This window comes from Solanum verrucosum, unplaced genomic scaffold (genome assembly GCF_900185275.1).
Source record: "Solanum verrucosum unplaced genomic scaffold, falcon-dt-bn FXZP01000049.1, whole genome shotgun sequence".
NCBI lineage: Eukaryota > Viridiplantae > Streptophyta > Magnoliopsida > Solanales > Solanaceae > Solanum > Solanum verrucosum.
The window spans coordinates 5,444,345-5,467,657 of NW_026020221.1; the positions used below are offsets into that span (position 1 = coordinate 5,444,345).

Below are 23,313 nucleotides of genomic sequence, written 5' to 3' on the forward strand. Positions count from 1 at the left end.
TTTTAAAATCATCCAATCCTAATTTATGTGACACAAGCAGTACAAAAATTAGTCTTTTTTTTGTTGTCTTGTAGATATTTTAAGTTATTATTTATTGTAAATTATAGTACTTTTTATTAAAGTTTTTAATAACATATGTTACTTTTTATGTTTGAGAGTTAAACCAATTTTTTTTATATGTCTTTTAATTTTATATGTGTTTTGTCCTTTTCCATTTTCAAAAACTAATACTCTGTCCATTTCATTTTATATGTCATTTCTTTTTATAAATATATTGGTTATTCCCTCTTCTTATGTCATATATTATGAAATTTGAGAAGTTATTGAAATTTTTATATGATTCTAAAAATATTTTAAATTGTTAGCTATTGTGATTTGTAGTACCTTTTTTTTACAGAATTTTGAAAATAATATTTATTACTCTCTTTGTTCTAATTTATGTGGCACATGCAAAATTTCAAATATTAACCATTTTTTATATGTCTCTTTACTATATTAAGTTGTTAATTATTGTATTTTATAGTACATTTTGAACTTAATTTTTAAAGAATATATGTTATTTTCCATGTCCCAATTTATGTGGCATTAATTGATAGATTTGTTGGAGTCGAGAGAATTTTTTTGTTAATTATTGTAATTTATAGTTTCTTTTTCGTCAATTTGAAACAATATATGTTCTTAATTGATAGATTTTTTGGAGCCGACAATTTTTTTTTGTTAATTATTGTAATTTATAGTTTATTTTTCGTCAATTTCAAACAATATATGTTTATCATATAATCCATTTTATGTGGTAGCAATAGAATTTAGAGAGTCAATTAAATTTTTTATATAACTTTTAAATATTTAAGCTATTAATTATTGTAATGTATAGTATTACTTAGATTATTTTTGAATATAAATGTTACCTTTTTTATCCTAATTTATATGGCATTGATAGAATTGAAAGTGTCAAATAATTGTTAATTATTGTAATATGATATGTAGTACTTTTTATGTAGTTTTTACTATTTTTAAGCATACTGAGTATAGTATTACTTATATTATTTTTAAATATATTTAAATCTACTACTTATATATATTTTTTTTAGTAGATAAGTGTGAATGTGAGGGTATTTTTAAATACCCAAAATACCCTCACTTTCACACTTATCTAGTACTTATATTATACATTATATATATTATATAGTAATTTTTTTTTAGTAGATAAGTGTGAATGTGAGGGTATTTTTAAATACCCAAAATACCCTCACATTCACACTTATGTTCAACCCTCTCCTTTTTTGGTGCCACGTGTCGAAAGAGGAGTGAATTTATTCACTCTTCTTATATAGTAATAATATAAACAAACACTTGATCTGATAAATGATGTCTTGAGTAGGTGGTCTGTCACGCGATTTTAATTTATTTGTCTTATTTATGTTTAGTTCGTTAAATATATGCTCTTTCTATTTTGAAAACATCTAAATTTCAACATTTCACATATCTTGTTTTTTTTTTTTTTTTTTTTTTGCAAGGAGAGAGAGCAATATATTTTATTAACAAGAAAAATACATATCTTGTTTAAGATTGTAAGGTTAAAGAATTTTTTAGAACATTTTACGTATTTTTAATTTAAGGCCATAAAATTTTAAAAAATAAAATTAAAAAATAAATTGAAATAGAAGGAATATTCTCTTATCCTTAAACTTCTCCATAATCCTTATTTAGGGATGGATTTAATATTTTTGGGTTGTATAAATTTGTGTAACAATTTGACTTAAAATATAATTAATAATTTTGTTAATACTTATACAAAATTATTGAGTTTACTTTCATGTTGCGCACACACATATTTTAGCTCCTTTTTATTTTATTTTATTTTATTATACATAGATATATCTTTTAACTTTATTTCATTTAATATCCATGTCTTCTAACTTGAAGCGTGCACAAGTAAATACTGAAATTTGTATAAAATTAAACAATTAAACACACATGTTCTACGTGATATAGTGCAGGGGCTACACACAAGGTGCCACATAGGACACAAAATTGCAATATAAGAAGTACGTATCTACTTATGCACACTCAAAATTGAAGAATGAAACTAAATTAAATGACATATTTATATATTAACACGAATTTGTGTGAATTATTTTTTTCTTTTTGTTACGTAGAAGTAGTGTCGAATCTAACGTATATGGTAGTGTTCAAGAAAATTCAATTACTTTTACTATGGACAAATTTTATATGTGTATAAAAAAAATTTATACCAAATATTTATAAGTATTTAATTATAAACTCAATTAAGTATTTACTTTTGCCAAAAGAAAATGTTTGCAAGCAAAATTTGCTGAAATCACAAATTATGCTGATCGGAGTACTTCAGTCGCCGGCGGGAAAACGTACCAATGCTCCCACCATATTGACCGCCGGAGCCCGGAGGAACTGAAGCTCAAAGGTTGATGAACAAACATTGCAATCATGGAACGCGAAGGTAACGATTGATTAGGTCTGTTTTTTCGCATAATTTCTCGAAAGTGATCTGTCTTTTTCCCCCAATATATTACGTACTATTTATGCAATTCTTACTGTTGCTCTGATGCTCGTTACACTAACGGAGAGTCTTTCGGAAGCAACCTCTTTACTCTTTACTCTTTATCTCCTTGAGGTAGTGTGGTAAGGTCTGCGTACATTGTATGCTCTTGACATACTATACTGGATTTTTTGTTGTTGTTGTTGTTATAGCAATGTGAGATTCAAGTTTAGTTCAAAATTCAAGTAAATTCTTCTGCACTCGAAACAATACAACTGGTTTAATCTGGAAAATATGCTGCCTTAATTCTAAGATATCTGGTGTATTACATAACAATTTTTGGCACTATATTGACCATAAATTCTAGGAAAAGGGGGGAAAATGTAGTAGAGCAAACACAAAAAAGAAGAACTAGCCCTAAATGGGGGGAACAATATCACTTGGAATTACTAAAACAATTAAATTGATTTCTCTAGGGCTTTGAATTTTGTATTATGTTGCTTGTTCCAGTTATCAGCAGACAGGCAGATCTACTGGTGGAGTTTCCAATGATTCCAATTGGCTGACTCCGTTTTCAACAAGGAATGCCATGGCCAAACCCCAGGTAATGTGAACATCCAAGTGACAGTGCATTAGCCACACTCCTGTATTAAGTTAATATTGTTAAATATGTATCATTGAAATGTGACATTGTATAGAATATTAGAATACTAGTATTTATCTTACCTGGATTGTCAGCGACAAATCTAATAACTGCCCATCCATTAACGGGCACACTGGCTGTGTTTCTGAGTGGTGGATCAACAAGGTTGAATTTAGATGTATCTCTTTTTGGATTAAAGTTACCAAAACCCTCTGCAATGATGTAGAAATCATATCCGTGAAGGTGAATTGGGTGGTTCTCAGCTGTGGAGATATTAGTCCCCTGTAACACAACTTGCACTCTTGCGCCATATTTCAGCTTGTACAGCTTAGTTCCTCGAATAGGTTGCCATAAAGACCGGCTTACGTTGCCAGTATAATCAAATTTTACAGGTGGCACAGCTGGGAAATCAGTTGAGAAAACACCAGGAATGCCATTGTGATGTGCTTGTAGCAGGGAAAAATTGGATGGTAACACAAAAGATACATTGTTCATACTGGCAGTGAATCGAGTTCCATTTGGACCTTGACAGTTTCTAGAGCGTGCACCTCTTGGACAATTGTTGAGTCCTAGCCCAACAGTGAAGAATAGGTTTTCATCGATTTCCTTGGGTACCTCGACCTTTCTTGGGCTTCTGAATTTTGTTGTGAAGGCTGTAGCAGTGGCTGTGTCATTATATGCTGGTAGAGATGGGAAAACTGGATTGGTCTTGACACAATTGGAAGAACAAGAAGATGTCTTGTACTCGAGGATGGCTGTTGTTGTGGTATTATCAAAGGGGGCGCCTTGAGCACTTGCGTAGGCACGTGCTGCCATGTAGTATCTGCTTGGTGGCTGATCAGCTTTGATAAGGACATCAGTTGTCTGGCCTGGTCCGAGCATAAGGACTGATGTAGTGAAGGGTTTAACATATGAGGCATCTGCTCCAACAACAGTAAACTTGTGGTTTGCCACAGTAAAGAAAAGCTCCTGGTTCATTCCAGCATTGATAACTCGAAGGAGGTTGGTTTCGCCAGAGTCCGTATGAACTATGGTGGTATCTGCATAAATATGATTTCTATTAAAACATGTCCTGAACCAGTAAGATATCATATCATAGTTTAGTGAATGCTAGCATACATTGTTAGCTGGAAATTATTCCTTTTACCATGTATAAATTTGCTTCTATTATTTGATCTTTTAAGAGTGATAGATGATTTTACTGTCTTGAGTATTTGAACAAAATAATTTTGCTTTTAGAAGTAATCTTGACTGTCTGTACAAAAGAGTCGAGACACAATTTCTTTCTGATGCAAATTTCATGGTTACCTGTTTAAAATTTTCTGTGAGACTAGAATTTAGAGCTAACCTTGACTGGAACACTTGTAGAGGTCACCTGGTTGACCATTGATGGTGTAAGCATCTGATACATTAGGAGCTGCTCCTGTTCTTGTAGCCTCTCTTACAACATCGATTGGGTTTGCATCCCACCACTCACCTGATCAGCATTTCCAAATTATCATTTCAACAATATTTCTAAAAGGAAACAGAATATGAGCAGATGCATAACTAGTACCCCCTCTGTTGGATTTTATGTGAACCACTATCCTTTTCAGTCAAACAAGGGCACATGAAATGGGACAGAGGGAGTATTGCTTTTGAAAATTGGTCAAAGCTTCTAATGATAAGAGAAGGTAGAATTATTACCAAGCAGAATAGGTGTTTCTCTTTTGGGCTTAGGAAATGGATAGTTTCCTCCTTCTTTTGGGTGAATAATTAGAGCTCCATAAACAGTAGCCCTGAGCCATGAGCTGTGGGCGTGCCACCAAAGTGTCCCTTCTTGTCCTTGAATTGTGAACCGGTAAGTGTAACTCTTTCCTGGTCTAATTGGGCACTGAGTGATAAATTCTGGTCCGTCTGCCCATGCTGTCCTCATTTGCCTAACCCCATGCCTTTTGAAACACAACAAAATAGTATAAAAAAGTAAGAGAAAAGGTCATATGAAACTTAATCATGTCTTATTCATTGGAGTAGCATATATCAGTTCATTTGAGTTCTGCATGCATGAACTTACCAGTGAATGGTGACATTATATCGAGCTCGATTGACTACTTTGACAACTAGAGTATCCCCGTTGTTTACTTCTAATGTTGGTCCAGGGAATTGTCCATTCACCGTTATGGTGTTGTGGGTTTTGCACAGCCTCTTCACTGGTGTTGCTTGAATCTGTTCCACAAAAACAGAGGTCAGTATCATATAATTTGTAAAATTTATGAAATGTTAGCACTTAGCAGATACCAAAGAAGCGAAATCTTGGATAGCTTACAACAAAATCATGGTAATGCGTTTTCGCCGATGCTGCATCTGCAAAGAGAAGGAAAACACACATAAACAAGAAATAGCACAAAGGTTTGACAATGCTCTTGAACGCCTCCATTTGTTTTCCTTTTTTTCTAAAACTCGATTCGAGTATTAGTAGAAATGCAAGTCAGTGCTTGTTTATGAAAGATAGTAGAGTTGAGGGGTCTGCTTTTATAGGGGAAGAAGTAGAGATAAAAGTTGTCTGAGGTTGACAGATTATATTATCAAAACTTAGTTGAACCCTGTTGAGCTATATTGGTTCACCCACTTAACCTATCTAACTGCATAATTTTTCATGAAAAATGCTTACACTAAAAGTCTCTTTCTTTGAAAAATCACTTCTATGGTTTTTACTTAACATTAACGATGTGCTGTTATCCAACTAATTGGAGTTGTTATGACTAAATGGGAGTTCAATTGAATTTCTTTTGTCGGAAAATATTATACTGGACAAATAGGATCAAAATGTTTTTTTATTATAATATGTAAACCGTTGAATCCCTCTGATATAAGGGAAGATTCTAGTGTTATGGGTTCAAAAGTTGCTTTAGATATTAAGTTCACATGTTCTGCGTCAACCTACAGATGCACTAATTTGTAGGTGTGAAAATATGGTACATTAAGGTGTTAAAAGGAGAGGTCTAGAAATCACATGGAAGGAAGTTGTCTCGATAGACCTACAGATACTTGGTATCAATGCATATACATATAAAGCTTATTTTTCACTTTTATTTTGTTTAATATGATGATATGAAATGAGTTTAAATGAAGAAGTGAGGATTCATATGGACGATCTCAACTTATTTGGGAGCAAAAACGTAGGTGGTGTTATTATTGTAGGTTCAAATCCCGATATGATATTCTAGTATAAATTCCTGACTCTGTTACGACGAGGAGGTAAAAGTCTTTGGTGAAATTATAAAATCCTACTACACCAGAAGTCACTAATAGATGATGATTAAAATCTTTAGAAAAGTGACAGTTTGGTTGTTAAAAGATTATAACTAAAGTATGGTAAAAACGTAATAGGATAAAGTCTAGTGATGATGAAATTAAAGACTACAAAAGTCTTCTTCTGTTTGGTTTTGTCTATTAAAGTAATCCTTTTAAAGATTTGATTGGTTTTGAATTCTAACTATAAGTTCTGTTAGAGAAACCTACAAAAACAAACTTTGATTTTTATTAGTCATGTCTTTAAGTAGGTGGTCTGTCAAAAACTTTTTTTTTTTCAAAAAAACACAATCTCCCCCGAGAGCTCTGGAGTAACGGGTAAAGTTGTTGTCATGTGATCAGAAGATTACAAGTTAAATCATTGGAAACAAGCTCTGATAGAAATGCAATGTAAGATTGCGTAGAATAGGTCCTTATGGTCGAACCTTTCTCCAAACCCTGTGCATAGCGCGAGCTTTAGTGTATCGGGCTGCCTTTTTTAAATCTCCCCCAACCCCTCTTTGACTTCTTGTCTTTCCTTTCCTCGTTTTGGAGCATTTAAAAAGAAAAAAAAAAGAGAAGAATGCACGTGTTACAATTTCATTCCTTTTTTTTCTTTCTAGAGATTTTGTAATTTGTAAATATGTAGCACAAATGTGCACATCAGTGACTATTTCAATATTTAATGCGGAGTATATGACATACGGTATGCATTTCAATTTTCATTTCATTTTTTTTTATATTCAGTATGAAATTTGGTATCTATGAAATACCAAAATACTGAGTATCATACGAAATACTTATATATACGATACTATTATGGTAATGACGGCTGATATAATAATTGTAAATGATTGTTAGCGGTGGTTTTTGTAGCTTTTTACTTGTGCATTTTCCGCTAACATGTTATGAAACACGATTATTATTGAAAATAATTTTTCTACCCGACAAAGAGAGGGAGAAGATATGCATACGCTATATTTTCCTCAAACTTCACTTGTAGAATATGATTGTGATGACTAGTAATTATGGCAATTACTGATTGTGGTGATTTAGCTATAGTGGTAGCTAGGGGTGGCAGAATGGGTAATTAATATGGGTATTCGCTCATATTTACCCATTTTAAATGGGTTGGGTATCCAACTCATTTAAAAATGAGTAAAACGAATAATACATATATTACCCATTTAAAAGTGGGTAATTAAATGGATAAAAAATGTGCATTCACACAAACACAAATAAGTAATAAAGGGTGGGTAGTAAGAAAGTCTTTTTTTTTTACATTTTTTTTGGGATAGGGGTAGGGGGCAGTTAGGGGGTGGGTTGGTAAATTTTTTAAAAAAAATTTTATTGAAAAAAAATTAAAATTTTGTTAATTTTTTTTTTTGGATGGGGTGTGGGGGGGGGGGGGGCTGGTAGGGGGGAGGAGTGGTAACTTTTTTTAAAAAAAAATTAATGAAATTGGGATGGGGTGTGGAGGGGGAGGGGTTGGTAGGGGGTAGGGGATAGGGGGTGGGGTGGTAATTTTTTTAAAAACAAAAATTAAAAAATTTTAATGAAAAAAATTAAAAATTTTGTTAATTTTTTTTTTGGGATGGGGTGTGGGAGTGGGGGGGGGGAGGCTGGTAGGGGGTGTGGGGGGGGCTGGTAGGGATGGGGTGGTTCTTTTTTATTTTTTTATTTTTTACTTTTTTTGGGATAGGGGGTGGGGGGGGGTGGTAGGGATGGAGTGAAGTGATAAAAAAAAAACTTAATTTTTTTTTGATTTTAAAGCTTTTAACAAGATTTCTATTATAATATGGATAAATATGGGTACCCATATTATCCATTGGGTAAATAATTTTTACCCATTTAAAATGTGAGTTGAGTCGAGTAACTTATCCATTTTTATTTATCTCGTTTTTTGATCGACTCATATTCAACTCGACTCGCTCGTTTGCCACTCCTAGTGGTAGCTGTGGTTGAGGTTGTTGGTTATGGGTGGTGGATGGTGGTGGTGATAATGGTGGGAGACGGTAGTGGCGAATGGACTAGTGATGGAATGCTGGGGCGAAGCTAAGTGGGTTTTAGACGAACTTACTAGCTTTTCTGTAGACTCTATATGTGTATTAGAAAATTAAATGAATATATATGTATATTAACTTGTGAACTTCTTAACAAAACTGATTGACGGTTTAGTGATAATGAAGGGGCTGTGAAAATGTTTTTCATGCTAGAGTTGTGGGTTCTCGAACCCCACTATCAACAAAAGTTTCTCTTTTTTAAAAAAAAAAAAGAGAAGAAGCATGTTTTGCAATATTTTTCTCTTTTTATCCTAAAATTTAGAATCCCAAACTTTTATCGTGCCTCTGAATTGGAATGTCATCTTTATATAAATTCTTGAACGAAATGACATTTTAACTATATATATATATCGTAGAGATTATATTTTTTACATCATCAATGTATATATATAACTAAAATAAAAGGTGCTTTTGGTATATTTAAAGTTGTTTCGAAGTGATAAAACATGTAAAATTTTAGGATGTATGTAATGAGAGAAACCTCAATCTCAAGTTATGTTCTTTAGGCCAAAAGGGGATGGTATTTAGGACTCCATTAAGCTCAAACACTTTTAACAATGTTGCACACTTTTATTTAAAGACACTTGAAACAGATCTAGTACTCTAGCAATGAAATTCAAGAATGAAAGAATCATGTTAATAAAATCAAAAACTGAGTATCTAGTAACTTGTCGAGGGACCTGCAGTTGGCGTTTCACGCCTAATGTCTTCCAGTTGCCGGAGAACTTGCTGAAGTTCTGGTCGAGCTGATGGCGAGGGATCAACACAGTGCAAAGCCAATTTTAGTGTAACTAACAATTCATCACCAATTATGGATGCATCCCTCATTAGTTCCAAATCGAATACCTCTTTTGTTCCCTCCTCTTTCACAATTGACGCCACCTTTCTAGGCAAATCTACACCATTCACTGCCTCACCTGGAGACTTGCCAGTTAGGAGTTCAAGTATAATGACTCCGAGGCTGTAGACATCCGTCTTCACATTGGCTTTCTTGAGCTTATTAAGCTCAGGTGCGCGATAACCAAGAGCCCCTGCTGTGGCTATAACATTTGAATTTGCAGCAGCAGTTACAAGGCGTGAAAGGCCATAATCTGCAATTATTGCATCTGTGTTGTCATCAAGTAGAACATTGCTTGATGTAAGATTCCCATGAATGATGTTGGCATTAGTGTGAAGGTACAGCAATCCCCTCGTCGTCCCTTTTGCTATTCTCATCCTTGTTGGCCAATCAATTGGTGTATCCGGTCCACGAGCTGCAACAAAAACAATAAAGCTATATTACCCCCTCCATAACAATTTCCTCCCCATGCGATCTCACAAGTGGGGTCTGGGGAGTGTAGAGTGTACGTAGACCTTACCTACATTGTGTGAGTTAGAGAAGTTGTTTCCGATATGATACATAATCCAAGTTTCATTACGTAAAATGGGATAGAAAGTATCTGATTCTCAAAAAAACAGAAGCAAAAGAATGTCAAATGGAAATCTGTTTTCTGCTTACCATGAAGAAAATTTGAGAGACTTCCTTTAGGCATGTAGTCGAAAATAAGAAGCTTCTCGCCTTTTGTCCCTAAGTAATAAGCCCTAATAGCCAGAAGATTAGGATGCCTTATCTTTCCAAGAACATTGACTTCTTTTTCGAATTCTCTCTGAACTTTCGTGATCTTTTCTCTCATTCTTTTCACTGCAACTTGACTTCCATCTTCTAATGTAGCCCTATACACCGTACCGAAAGTACTCTTTCCCAATATATCTGCAGTAGCACAAAGAAGATCATCTGCACTGAACATCATACCTCCACCAAAATGGACAAGTTTTCCTCCGTTATCCCCAGCCGCCTCAACTTCTCCGGCAGTTGGAGGAACATCCTTTACATCTTTTGCTTTTTTGGCTTCACCTCTTTTCTTGATCAAACAGCAGAGGAGAATGCAACAGAGTAGAAACAAGACTATTATAAGACACCCTACTACTATGAGAATAATGTCTTTAATACTTCGTTTTCTACCTCGTGTAACTGGAGAAGGCGTAACAGGACATGGATTCAAAGTATTATAGCCACATAGCTGAACATTACCCACAAATACACTTGAATTGAATTTCTTAGCAAGATAAGTAGGAACAGGACCAGACAGAGAGTTATATGAAACATTAAAGGAACTAAGATTAGGTAACTCACTAACAGACTCTGGGATTTCTCCGGTTAGATTGTTACGAGACAAATCTATCTCGACTAGACCAGAAATGTCCCCGATAGCAGCTGGAATATCACCTCTAAACCGGTTATTCCTCAGGTTAAGAAACAACAACTTTTGCAACTTCTTTACATCCAACGGGATTTCACCATCAAGATTGTTACTTTCCAAGTTGAGAACCATGAGGGAGGACAGATTGGTTATACTCTCTGGCAAACTACCATTAATCTCATTATAAGAAAAATCAAGATTCCTAACCATACTAAGCCTTCCAATATCATTTGGGATGACACCAACGATACGATTATGACTCAACGAAATCTCAAGAAGCTCACTCAACTTCCCAAAAGAAACAGGAATTCCACCAGACAAAGAGTTATGATCAAGCGTCAACGACTCTAATTTAAACTGTCTATCTCCATTTCCACCCCAAGAATCCGGAATAGACCCTGTCAAGTTATTATATTTCAAGTCAATAAAGACTAGAGAGCGCGATTGAGTTATACTAACAGGAATGGAACCAGACAATAAATTGTAACTAAGATTAAGTCTATAAAGCTTAGATGAATTCACAAGACTATCAGGGATTGCACCAGATAAAGAATTGTTACTAAGTTCAAGTGTTTGTAGAACTGGACATAAACCAAGTGAACCAGGAATAGAACCAGAAAACCTGTTATTGTACAATTGAACACCTCTTAGATTGGGTAAAAAACCCAAAGATGAAGGTACTGAACCACCAATTTCATTATCATGAAAACTAAGTTTTCTGAGTGCTTGAAATTGACCAATACTTTCAGTGATTCTTCCCCCAAATCCTTTTAACGGAAGCTGAATAACAATAACTTGTCCTTGAGCACATTTTATGCCAACCCAAGTACCAGAACAAGCTCCATAACCACTATCATTCCAGCTACTTAAATACCCTCTAGGATCAACTAACTCATGTTTGAGCGCTTCAAGTGCTTGATAATTTGCCTCAGTGATAATTACACCATCCCAAACTTGACCTAAAGCTAACTGAGCTCCACAAATCATCAGCTGCAAAAACAACAAAATTTGGATAAATGGTATCCATTTTTCCTTCATTTTAACACACCCCACATCTCTTTCTTGGATTAAAAACATGAAAACCCCAAATGGGTACTGGTAAAAACAGCTAAAATCTTGAACTTGGTCTTGATTTTTCATTATTTGTTAGAAAAAATGGGATTTTTCAGTTGACATTCTTTCTTTTTTTTGGCTTTGATAAGTATAGAAATGGGATAGGGAGAGTTATTTTTTTTTTACACACACCACAAGAAGGGTAATTGGTATTTTTTGGAGTACTATGTAGCAATAAGTGCGGTTCTTGAAAGGAAGCACGTGAAGAGGGGGAACACAAAGTGCTAAAATGGAGGAATCTAAGTAAAGTATTTTTCTTTTCTAGGGAACATGATAACTGTGTATGTCAGGTATCACTCTAGATTTTTCTTTTTGAAGGCTGTTATATTTGTTGCTCAAAAAAAGGTACTCCCTCCGTCCCTATTTACTTGTCCATATTTTCTTTTTTAGTTGTCCCTATTTAGTTGTCCATTTTGACAAATCAAGAAAGGACAACAAATTTTTTCCTATTATACCCTTATTTACACTTCTTGAAAATTGTAAAAGTGTATGTTGTTTCCCTCCAATTTATTTCACTTTAATTCAAATAAGTGGTTGTAATTTTGAAATGAAAAGTTGTCATAAGGGTAAAATTGTAACTTCACTGTGCTAATCATTGTTGTCTTAATCTGTGTGTCATTTCTAAAGTGGACAACTAAAAAGGGACGGAGGGAGTAATGTTTAAGTTTATATATTCTTGGTGGGCGTGCTCGACTAAATTTGAATTTGTGCATTACAGTGTTTATATTTTAGGCAGCATTGCTAATAAGATTTTTTTTTTTCATTTTTAGAGTTTCTAACATTCTATTTGGATGATTGTTATGTATTACTCTCTTCGTCTCATTTTATGGGAGGTAGTTTGACTTGCTACGAAATTTAAAAAAGAAAGAAAGACTTTTAAAACTTGTGGTCTAAAATGAATGATGTAGAATTTTGCGTGGTTATAAATCATTTTATTAAGAATAAAATATACATTTTAAAGGTAAAAAGGAATGATAGAAATATGTCATTCTTTGTGGAATCGACTAAAAAGAAAAGTAAATCACACAAATTGGGACAAAGAAAGTACTATTTTATAATATATTGTGTTGTATTTTATTGTATTGACATTTCACATGTGGACTCTCATAATAGATAGATTTTATAGCTTGTGTGTCTAAACTTCTAAAATTAATTTATTTTGAATTACTATTATGTTTTTCTGAGTAGATACTGTTTGTGTTGGGCTAAAAAAATTGCAAGTGTTTCTAAGCGGACCTTTTAAAAAGGTACTTTTGAGTAAAAATAAGTTTTTTAGCTTTTAAAAAGGTACTTTTGAGTAAAAATAAGTTTTTTAGCTTTTGAAAAAAATAGTTTTTGCTGCTGCAATACTTATTTTTTCTCAAAAATTTGACCAGAGATCTCACTTTTTAAAAATAAACAGTTTTGACTTTTCAAAAGTTTAATCAAACAGACTATTAATATGTATACAATTTGAAATCTATTTTAAACAGGGTTATGACCACATCCTCTGTCCTCAAGTATAGAGATAGTAGGTTCGAAGTTTGAGAGTGAAAAAATTGCGACAGGAATGTGTTTTATATAGTTTAAATTTAAATTAATCGAGACTCTAAAGCGATTTAATGGATAAATTTTTAATGCTTCTTTTTATTTCCCATAATATTTATGATTACAAATAAAAATGGAAATAAATAACTAACTATACCTTAATTTTTTAGAATGATAATTATTTTGAATCATTTATTTTTTTTCATAAAAACGACAGGTAAAATAGAACAGAAGGAATATGGCCTATGACCTAAGTTGGCTCGGCCCTCGAGTCGAAGTGAGTCCCATTTGACCATCCGAGGTTACCTTGAATTGATATTTTCAATATTCTATTCTTTATTTCACCTTGAACCATGTGATTTGGATGGAGAAACTAGGTAATTTAAGAGTGTGAGTACATTTAAAATATTGTTCGATGAGTAAGTAAAAATTATTGTCTTAAAAGTATTTACATATAATTTAGATAATTATTATAAACGGTAGGAGTGGAAGTAAGGGTGTGGGGTGATGGCGATAGAGGTTATGAAGTTGTTGGAGGATGGAAGATATTGTAAATGTGAAATATCATTTGTGAAACTTATTTTTAGCTATTTCTAGTGGCGGATTTAGGATTTTAAAATTATGGGTGTTCTCTTAGTTTAATAGTGACGGAGTCAAAATTTTCACTAAAGGAGTTCAAAAAATATATAAAAAAACATGTTGAGAGTGAAATTCTAACTCAGGCTCAACAACGCTAAAACAACCTTAAGCACCCACCATAAGTCACTGGACCAATCAATCCACTTGTTTATTGGGTGCTTTATGTAAATCTTATACTAATACTTTTTAATTTCTACATAGATATGCATAGTCCATACAACTTACAAGGTTAATAGGTGCTTTTACCGACGGACTCTATGTGGATCTGCCCCTAACTATTTCCATTAGAGAAATCAATTTCCTCATTTTTAAGGAATTAACTTATTTTCAGTAGGAAAAATATTTTTCAAAAATAATATTGACCAACTTAAAATGAAAAAAAATTGAAAGCATTTTTCTCGGTACCGAATACACCTTACAACATTGAAATATTAGATTATGTCGGATTGCATTGTGACGTGTTATTTAATCCGTTTTGATCCAACTTATTTTGATCGAAGCATATTTTCGATAGGTTGGATCATAATTTGATCTTTCAATTTGCTACATCTGCCTGTCATCTCATCATTAATGAATCTACGTACTCTACAACTTCTTTTTGGAAACACAACACATGTAGGACATGTCCATTAAAATTTAAATGCTTTAATTCGAAATCTCTTATAATAGAATGGATTCTATTTTGAAGTGTTATTAACAAAATTCAGAAATGAGTCTATAACGTATGAATTCAAACTTAATTTAATTTAATTTTAATATGAATATCAAACGTAAAATAGAAAATAAAAATGACAATACCCCCACACACACCAAGGGAAAAGAAGCTTTAGAGCATGCCTATTGGGATTTAAAGTCCCAAATATTATGATATCTTATTAGTGAGCATGCTTCAGAAGTCTGAAAAAGTTGTACGTGGTACTACTAAACAAGGGTTATTTAGCAAGGGAGAGGTGAAAAAGAGGTCAATTGGTAATGTAATATTATACTTACAAAAATTACTTTAATTTCATGTTTTTTTAATTAAACTTTTTTTATTTTTGCATAAAAATATCTTGAATTATCACATAAGAAATCTCTAACTGTATTTTGCTTTTGTTTCAACCAATTCATGTGGCTGCTGAGGTACAATAACTAAGTTAAGGTTATAGCTATGAGTGCTAAAGCGGTCTAACAAGAGAAATGAAAGAAATTGACACAATAACTCCTATAAGTGTTCTAGTTCTAGTTAGGGGATAGATTTTGGGATGAATTTTTAACGTGCTCGAATGACCTTTTGATAATTTAGGATTTGCATGTAGATACTATTACAACATTTTTTATTTATAGATCTGCACTCATCTTTATAAAGATGGTGATGTATTCTAGGTGTTTTGATGATTCTAGGTCCTCAGCAGAGTGTTCTCGTTCAGATATAATATGGTGTACAACTGAAAAGTTGTCTTGTCAGTGTGTTGGTGGAGCAGTTAGTGTACTTCACTAATAGAAATGGACGAGGTTGTTTGTCCAGTGGTCAACAATTCTTCTTGATTGATATAATCAAGAGACAAACAACTAAATGATTCATTCTTTCAAAGAGAGAGAAAAACCAAGCTTCAAAATACAACAAGGGACCTGATCAACTGTAGAAGTGTTATTCATGTGTGTTCTTGTTTTGAATGCTTGTAATGTGCTAAATTTGTAGGATTCGTTTCACTCTTATAAGAAACGTTTCAAACCTTTGTGCGAGTGGGTGTAAGAACATTGTTAGAGTTAACTTTGTGTCGTCTTACTATTGAAGTCTATATTAATTAGTGATAGTTAATATAGTGGAAAATAGATGCATTGATTTGGCTTAGTAAGTAATAGGCATATTACTTAGTATGAGATTAAGAGTTTAGTCTCATTGGTGTAGTTGAAATCTGTATTCACTTTTGATTGGAGATTAGTGAAAGCAGTTGAAAATCCTGTGTGACAGGTCGTGATTTTACACCCTTGAGCAAGGAGATTTTCACGTAAAATCTCATGTGTTGATTTTACTTCCAGCTATATACTTTCTGCAATTTAACTGTACCAAAGGACCTGGTCTTGTGAATCACTAGTGGACGCATACATTCCAACAGTTGGATACAAAATTATTTATTTTTGAAAAAAATTTAAAGTAGCTAGTAAATCTTTCAGCCCAAGAATGATCGAACAGGTTAAAATTTCTCTAAACTATAACTATTTTATGAATTTCATAGTGTTCTTGCACTTATCCCATGGAGTATAACTCCCTTCATAAAAAAAATCTTCAGTTAAATACATGATAAAATATTTAAAATAACTTACTGAAAAGTGATAAAAATATAATTTTTTAAAAATGAATCCACCTAAGACAATAAGTTTTTAATAATTCAACGAATTTTTATGAACATTCAAATTATAGATATGAAATTCATAAAACGGTAATAATTTGTATACATTATGTTACATGTTTTTTTTGATAGAGACATGAGATGCGGTCCATAGACAAACAAGTTTCCGTCGTCTTCAATCAATCTATATAATATACGAGGACCACTCTGGCTACCCATTCATGGACCACAACGACCAACAAGTTAAAACGTAATTGAGAGTCTGTTTGAATTGATTTATTTATCGTGTTGTGTAAGTTAAATTAATTATGATATATAGGTAAAATATATAAAATATATTTTTTTCATATATTTTTAGGTCAAAAAGATGAAAATAAATCAAAAATCATAAGTTAAAATTTTTAACTTATGACTTTTGATTTATAAGTCAAAAATCTTGTCAGACTCTAAGTAGGTAAACTATTGTGCTTGCACTTGAACAATTTATGAGAATATATACACGTACACTAAATTCATATATAGTATAAACAATAAAGTAATATTCTCTACATCTCTCTGTATGACACACTTTGACTTGACACAAAAATTTAAGAAGGAAATGAAGAATTTTGAAATTTGTGATTTAAAACAAACCGTAATGTTCTCTATGGCTATAAATTATTTTATATAGAGTAAAAGAGAAATTTTAAAATTATAGAAAGATAATTTATTTTTTTGGAACAAAATTAAAAAAAATAGTATGTCACATAAATTAAGACAGATCAAAAAAGTCATAAATGTAGTGATATACACTAGTACCTACTCAATTAAAATTAAAATTCGTACCATAAATCTTTGTACTTATTAGATTGATGAAGGTGAGATGGGCTTGGTGTTCACTACTTCTCTCAACAAAGGATTGAGCCCTTTCCTCCATTAAAAGGCAACTCCCTTTCTCCCCCTTTATAATTTTTTTTTTTTTTGGTTTTTAAATTGGTGTTCAATATTTGTATTGGAGTTTGATTATTTTGGATTTGCGCCACGTAGGGCTTCATTTGGGGGAAAACGCTCCCTACCAAGAACTTTTTCATAACCAGGGCTTGAACCCGAGACCTTTAATTAAGGAAGGAGTAGTCCCATCCGCTACCTGCACCACATCCGTTGATGGTCCCCTTATAATACTTGTTTCTCCACTAGAAATAAATTAGGAAAAATTTCGTATATAACATTATTTGCCTCTAGATTTGTGAAAAATTGCGATAATTTGCCTAATTATAGCGAGATTTTGGTTTCAAAATGTGGCGAATATATTGTGAAGTAAAACGAACTGAAACAGAGTTAACACAAAATCTCCATTAACAAGGAGCTAAGATAGAAGAAGAGAAACTCTCATTGTTTGAGTTCAAAGACTAACTTTTACAATGCTGAAAAGTACTATTTATAGAATCTAACTTCTAATCAAACTAACTAACTAACTTGAAGAATTAGTTGTAACAAACAATATAAAAGGTCTATACTACCCTTGAGCATCTTGGTGAAATAACTAACTCCTTAACTACCTTACACTCATATCTCATCACTCCCCTTCAAGTTAGGTGGGGCAAAAAATATTTAAGACACCTAACTTGGATAAGAGATATTCGTGTTGATACTTTGATAGCCCTTTTGTCAATACATCTGCAGGCTGCTCTTGTGTAGGAAGGTAGTTAACTTTGATCAAACCTTGTTGTAATCTTTCCCTTATAAAATGACAATCGATTTCAATATGTTTTGTCCTCTCATGATATACCGGATTTGCAGCAATCTGTATGGCAGCTTTACTATCACTATACACTTGAACTGGTAGCTGCACGTCAACTTCAATTTCTCTAAGTAATCCAAGTAACCAAATTAACTCTGACACAGTGGAGGCAAGACTCCTATATTCAGCTTCAGCTGAGCTCTTGGAAACTATAGTCTGCTTCTTTGCCTTCCATGACACCAAAGAGTTCCCTACCTTAACCACATATCCTGTTACTGATCTTCTGGTAAGTGGACAAGATGCCCAATCTGCATCACAAAATGCAGTGACTACTTCATCAGAAGAGCTAGGAAACAATAACCCCTGCCCAGGCTGTTTTTTCAAATATCTCACTACTCTTAAGGCTGCATCCATGTGAGATTTCTTTGGCTGTTGTAGGAACTGACTTAGGTTCTGTGTGCTGAAAGACAAGTCTGGTCTTGTCATGTTCAGATACAACAGTTTTCCAATTAATCTTTGATACATTGTCTGATCTACTAGAGGATCTTCAGGAGCTCCATGACTTTTCTCATGTTCATCATATAGTTTTGAGGTTAGTTTAACATTAACATCAATAGGAGTACCTGCAGGCTTAGCTGCTGACATCCCAACCTCAGCTATAAGTTCCAAAGCATACTTTCTTTGATGCATCAATATCCCTTCTGCTGACCTAGTGAACTCAATGCCCAGAAAATATTTCAATTCACCTAAGTCCTTCATTTTAAAAGCCTGCTGCAATTCCAGTTTTGTCTTCTCTATTAACTTCAAGCTGCTGCCAGTAATCATCATATCATCCACATATACTAACACCACAACAATGCCTGCTTCTGATTTATTGACAAATAAGGAATGATCATATTGACTTTGTTTGAAGTTAAGAGTAGTAAGAGCTTCAGTCAGCTTATGGTTCCACTGCCTTGGAGCCTGTTTGAGCCCATATAATGACTTTGTTAGTCTGCATACTTTCTCCCCTTGACTAACAAAGCCTTGAGGGAGCTTCATATAAATCTCATCATCAAGATCACCCTGCAAGAAGGCATTGAACACATCCATTTGATGAATGTGCCAATGTCTTGAAGCAGCTAAAGACACCACTGTCCTCACAGTCACCATCTTCACAACAGGGGAAAAAGTTTCTTGATAGTCGATACCTTCCAGTTGACTATATCCCTTAGCAACTAGCCTTGCTTTAAACCTTTCTATCTCTCCTGTGGACTTGTATTTAATCTTGTAAACCCACCGACAACCAATAGGTTTCTTTCCTGGTGGTAGCTCAGTTATCTCCCAAGTCTTATTATCTTCAAGGGCTTGAATCTCAGTTTGCATAGCATCTACCCACCTAGTGTCTGTCACAGCCTCTGAATAGGTGGTAGGTTCTCTAACTGAGGATGTAGCAGCAATGTATGATTGATAAGTAGGAGAAAGATGACCATAACTGATATAATTGCACACAGGATACTGCACTTTGGAATGCAATTTGGAGGAAACAAAATCTTTGAGCCATGTAGGAGTATTTTTAGTTCTGGTAGATCTTCTGGGATCAGCTGGTATAACAGCATCTGTGACTGCTGGAACTGGTTCCCCAACTGAATCAGAAACATCTGAAGAAACAATCTCAACATCTGGTAGCACAGATGAGCCTTCAAGACAAGATAGTTCATCATTGATAGAACTAGGTGTTTGGAAAAATTGAGTAGTGGAGGTATCAAATAGAGCAGCTGAATCTGACAGTGGATTTGGAAACAAGGAATGTTTTTCAGACATCTTGATCTGTGAGAAAGGGAATATATCTTCTCTAAATATAACATCTCTGCTAACAAAGAATGATTTAGCAGTAAGATCAAATAAAACATAACCTTTTTGTGTCTCTGAATACCCCATATGAACTGCAGACTTAGATCTGGGCATCATTTTGTCATGTTCAACTAGATTTTTGGAAAGACACAGACATCCAATAGTTCTCAAGTGTGTCAATCTAGGTTTACTTCCATATAATCTTTCATAGGGACTTTGATAATTCAGAACACTACTAGGAACTCTATTAATGAGATATGCTGCAGCTAGAACACAATGCCCCCAATACTTCAATGGAATTTTACCCTGAAACCTCAATGCCCTTGTCACTTCTAGTAAGTGTCTATGTTTCCTCTCAGCTACCCCATTTTGCTGAGGGGTATAAGAACAAGACCTTTGATGAATAATACCCAACTCTTGAAACATTGTAGTACAAACTGAGTTTACAAACTCAGTACCATTGTCAGATCTGATCACCTTGACTTGTGTAGCAAATTGATTCTTAACATACTGCAAAAAAATCTTTAATGCTACACATACATCAAACTTGTGTTTAAGTAAGAAGAGCCAAGTCATTCTGGAAAAATCATCAACAATGGTAAGAAAGTACTTATTGCCATCAAATGTAGCTGTATTGTATGGACCCCAAAGATCAACATGAATCAAATCAAAGCTAGTACAACTTTTGATACTACTAGATGGAAAAGGAAGTCGAGTCTGTTTTGCATAGGGACATACTAAACATTTGGAAACTTTACACATACTATTGATATTCAAATCAAACATCTTAGCTAGTACTACAGATGACACATGTCCAAGCCTTTGATGCCACAATTCCATATCAGATGGGACTTGTGCTACTGTCAATGCAGTATTCTTTTCATCACCTCCAGAACTTTGTGTATACAGACACCCTGCTTCTTTACCAACCACTCTCACCTTCCCATTGTAAAGCTCCTGAAGAACACAGAAGTTAGGGAAGAATGTAACTGAACAATCAAGTTCCTTTGTTAACTTACTCACAGACATCAAGTTATACTTGAATTCAGGTAAGTAAAATACATTTGAGATAACACTCCTGTCTGTTAAGGCACAAGAACCAACATGAGTAACCTGAGTAGTACCCCCATTAGGCAGATGTACAATTTTAGGAATCTGTAATTTTGACACAGAACCTTTTATAAACATGTCCATCTGAGAAACCATATGGTTTGTTGCACCAGAGTCTACAATCCATACTGCATTAGTCTCAGAAACAAACAAGGATTTACCTGCAGTGTGAGCAGCAAAAGTAGTATTGCTCTCAGATGTTGCAGGGCCTTGGTTTTGTGTGAGACCTCTAAGAATATGGTCATATTGTTCCTTTGTGAATGTACAACCCTTCAGTAATCGTTTCACATCTATTTCTGCTTGACTTGCTGCTTTAGAAATGCTATTACCATCCACTCTTCCATGCTCACTTTGTGCAGTAGCAGACTTCAGATCCCATCCTGCTTCATGCACATTAGTATTCAAGCCATAAGAAAAATGAGCCTGACCTGAACCAGGATTGTTGTAGCCTGAAGGAACACCACCTTGAACCTTCCTTTTGGACTTGAAATCAGGAGGATACCCCACAATTTTGTAGCAAAATTCTTTACTATGACCCTTACATTTACAGAAATCACAAATGAGAAGAGAGTTCCTTTTAAATCTCTGATTCACTCCTGAAGTAGAACCAGCAGCAGATGATTTAGAGTACATGGCCATAGGATCCATACTCTCAGAACTCAGCCCCATATTGCTAATGTGTGAAATCACTGCCTTTTGACTCTCATCCCCTACTACCATAGCATAAGCATGATTGACAGTTGGTAAGGGATTCATCATTAAAATTTGACTTCTAGCCTGATGATATGACTCATTAAGCCCCATTAAAAACTGATACAATTTCTGTCTGCTCAAGTGGTTTACAAACTCCTTCGACTTAGCACAATTACATCCAGGAGAAGGAACTACAGCCTCAAACTCATCCCACAAGGTCTTGAGTCTGGTGTAATACACAGAAACAGAAGCAGTCCCATGTTGTAGTGATACAATGTCTTTATGAAGACTATAGGTTCTCGAACCATCTACCCTGTCAAATCTTTCTTTTAAATCACTCCAAACATGAGAAGCATTTGTAGCAAAAGCAATTCCACTCAGTAAACTCTTCGACACTGAGTTCATTAACCAGGACAGTACTACAGCATTCACTCTCTCCCATTGTCCCCACAATTCTTCACTAAACATCTCTTTACTACAGGTTCCATCAATTAACCCCAGTTTATTGCGTCCTAACAATGCTAGTGTAATCGATCTATTCCATAGAGAGTAGTTCTCAATTCCAAGTAATTGAAACGAAATAAGATTTACTCCACTTAAATCTGTAGGACTAAGAAAAAGAGGATGATTGTAGTCAATACCTTGGCCAATTACAGAATTAGGTATCGACATTGATACACCTGTGTTTTCTCCATTGTTGCCTGGAATTGAGTCTGCAGATGTTCTTCCATTCGTCATCCTGATTCACTGCTGATCAACAATTGTTTGCAGAAGCTAAGCACTCACCAATTATCTACAAATTTTACCCAAAACTTTGTGTAAAACCTATAGATCGACTGATGAACCGATGGATCTGTGAATCTGTAACTTGATTCTATAATCCTCGATCGAAATTGCCTATCACAGTAATCACTGTGTGTGGCTCTGATACCATGAAGTAAAACGAACTGAAACAGAGTTAACACAAAATCTCCATTAACAAGGAGCTAAGATAGAAGAAGAGAAACTCTCATTGTTTGAGTTCAAAGACTAACTTTTACAATGCTGAAAAGTACTATTTATAGAATCTAACTTCTAATCAAACTAACTAACTAACTTGAAGAATTAGTTGTAACAAACAATATAAAAGGTCTATACTACCCTTGAGCATCTTGGTGAAATAACTAACTCCTTAACTACCTTACACTCATATCTCATCAGTATCCACACGTCTAATAAGTATATCAACATCCGCACATATATAGTATCTCCACCGAATTAACTGAAATCGCGCGAATACAAGATCAACTTACATTTACCTGTACACTTCACAAGCATCATCCTAAAATGTCAAACATACAACATACACTTGTATCTCATAAACTACCACAAATAATCACTTATATGTCACTATGTATGACACATGTATTTTGTGAGATATACACGATGATATAGTGTTATCATAAGAAAAATCTGTTGGGTTTTAAAGGTGTGAACAGGAAATGAAGGGTTGTGACTCTCCAGAAGGGTTGTGACTAAGCCGAAGGGTTGTGACCTTTATGAAAGGTTGTGTCCTTTCTAAAGGGTTGTGACCATTTGAAAGGTTGTGCCTTTTCCAAAGTGTTGTGACAT

General features: G+C 34.1%; 2 protein-coding genes across 2 annotated transcripts; both read right to left on the reverse strand.

The window, feature by feature from the left end:
• Nucleotides 1–2,753: 2,753 nt before the first annotated feature.
• LOC125831338 (laccase-12-like) lies at nt 2,754–5,696 on the reverse strand. Its single transcript, XM_049510537.1, has 6 exons — nt 5,467–5,696; nt 5,215–5,366; nt 4,848–5,092; nt 4,510–4,638; nt 3,245–4,201; nt 2,754–3,162 (listed from the first exon to the last, which is right to left on the reverse strand). Exons 1-6 carry the CDS (start codon nt 5,575–5,577, stop codon nt 3,032–3,034), a joined length of 1,725 nt encoding a protein of 574 aa, XP_049366494.1. The 5' UTR covers nt 5,578–5,696; the 3' UTR covers nt 2,754–3,031.
• Nucleotides 5,697–9,020: 3,324 nt separating this feature from the next.
• LOC125831252 (probably inactive leucine-rich repeat receptor-like protein kinase IMK2) lies at nt 9,021–11,874 on the reverse strand. The gene is made up of 2 exons (XM_049510447.1): nt 9,993–11,874; nt 9,021–9,747 (listed from the first exon to the last, which is right to left on the reverse strand). Exons 1-2 carry the CDS (start codon nt 11,872–11,874, stop codon nt 9,155–9,157), a joined length of 2,475 nt encoding a protein of 824 aa, XP_049366404.1. The 3' UTR covers nt 9,021–9,154.
• Between the last annotated feature and the right edge of the window lie 11,439 nt (nt 11,875–23,313).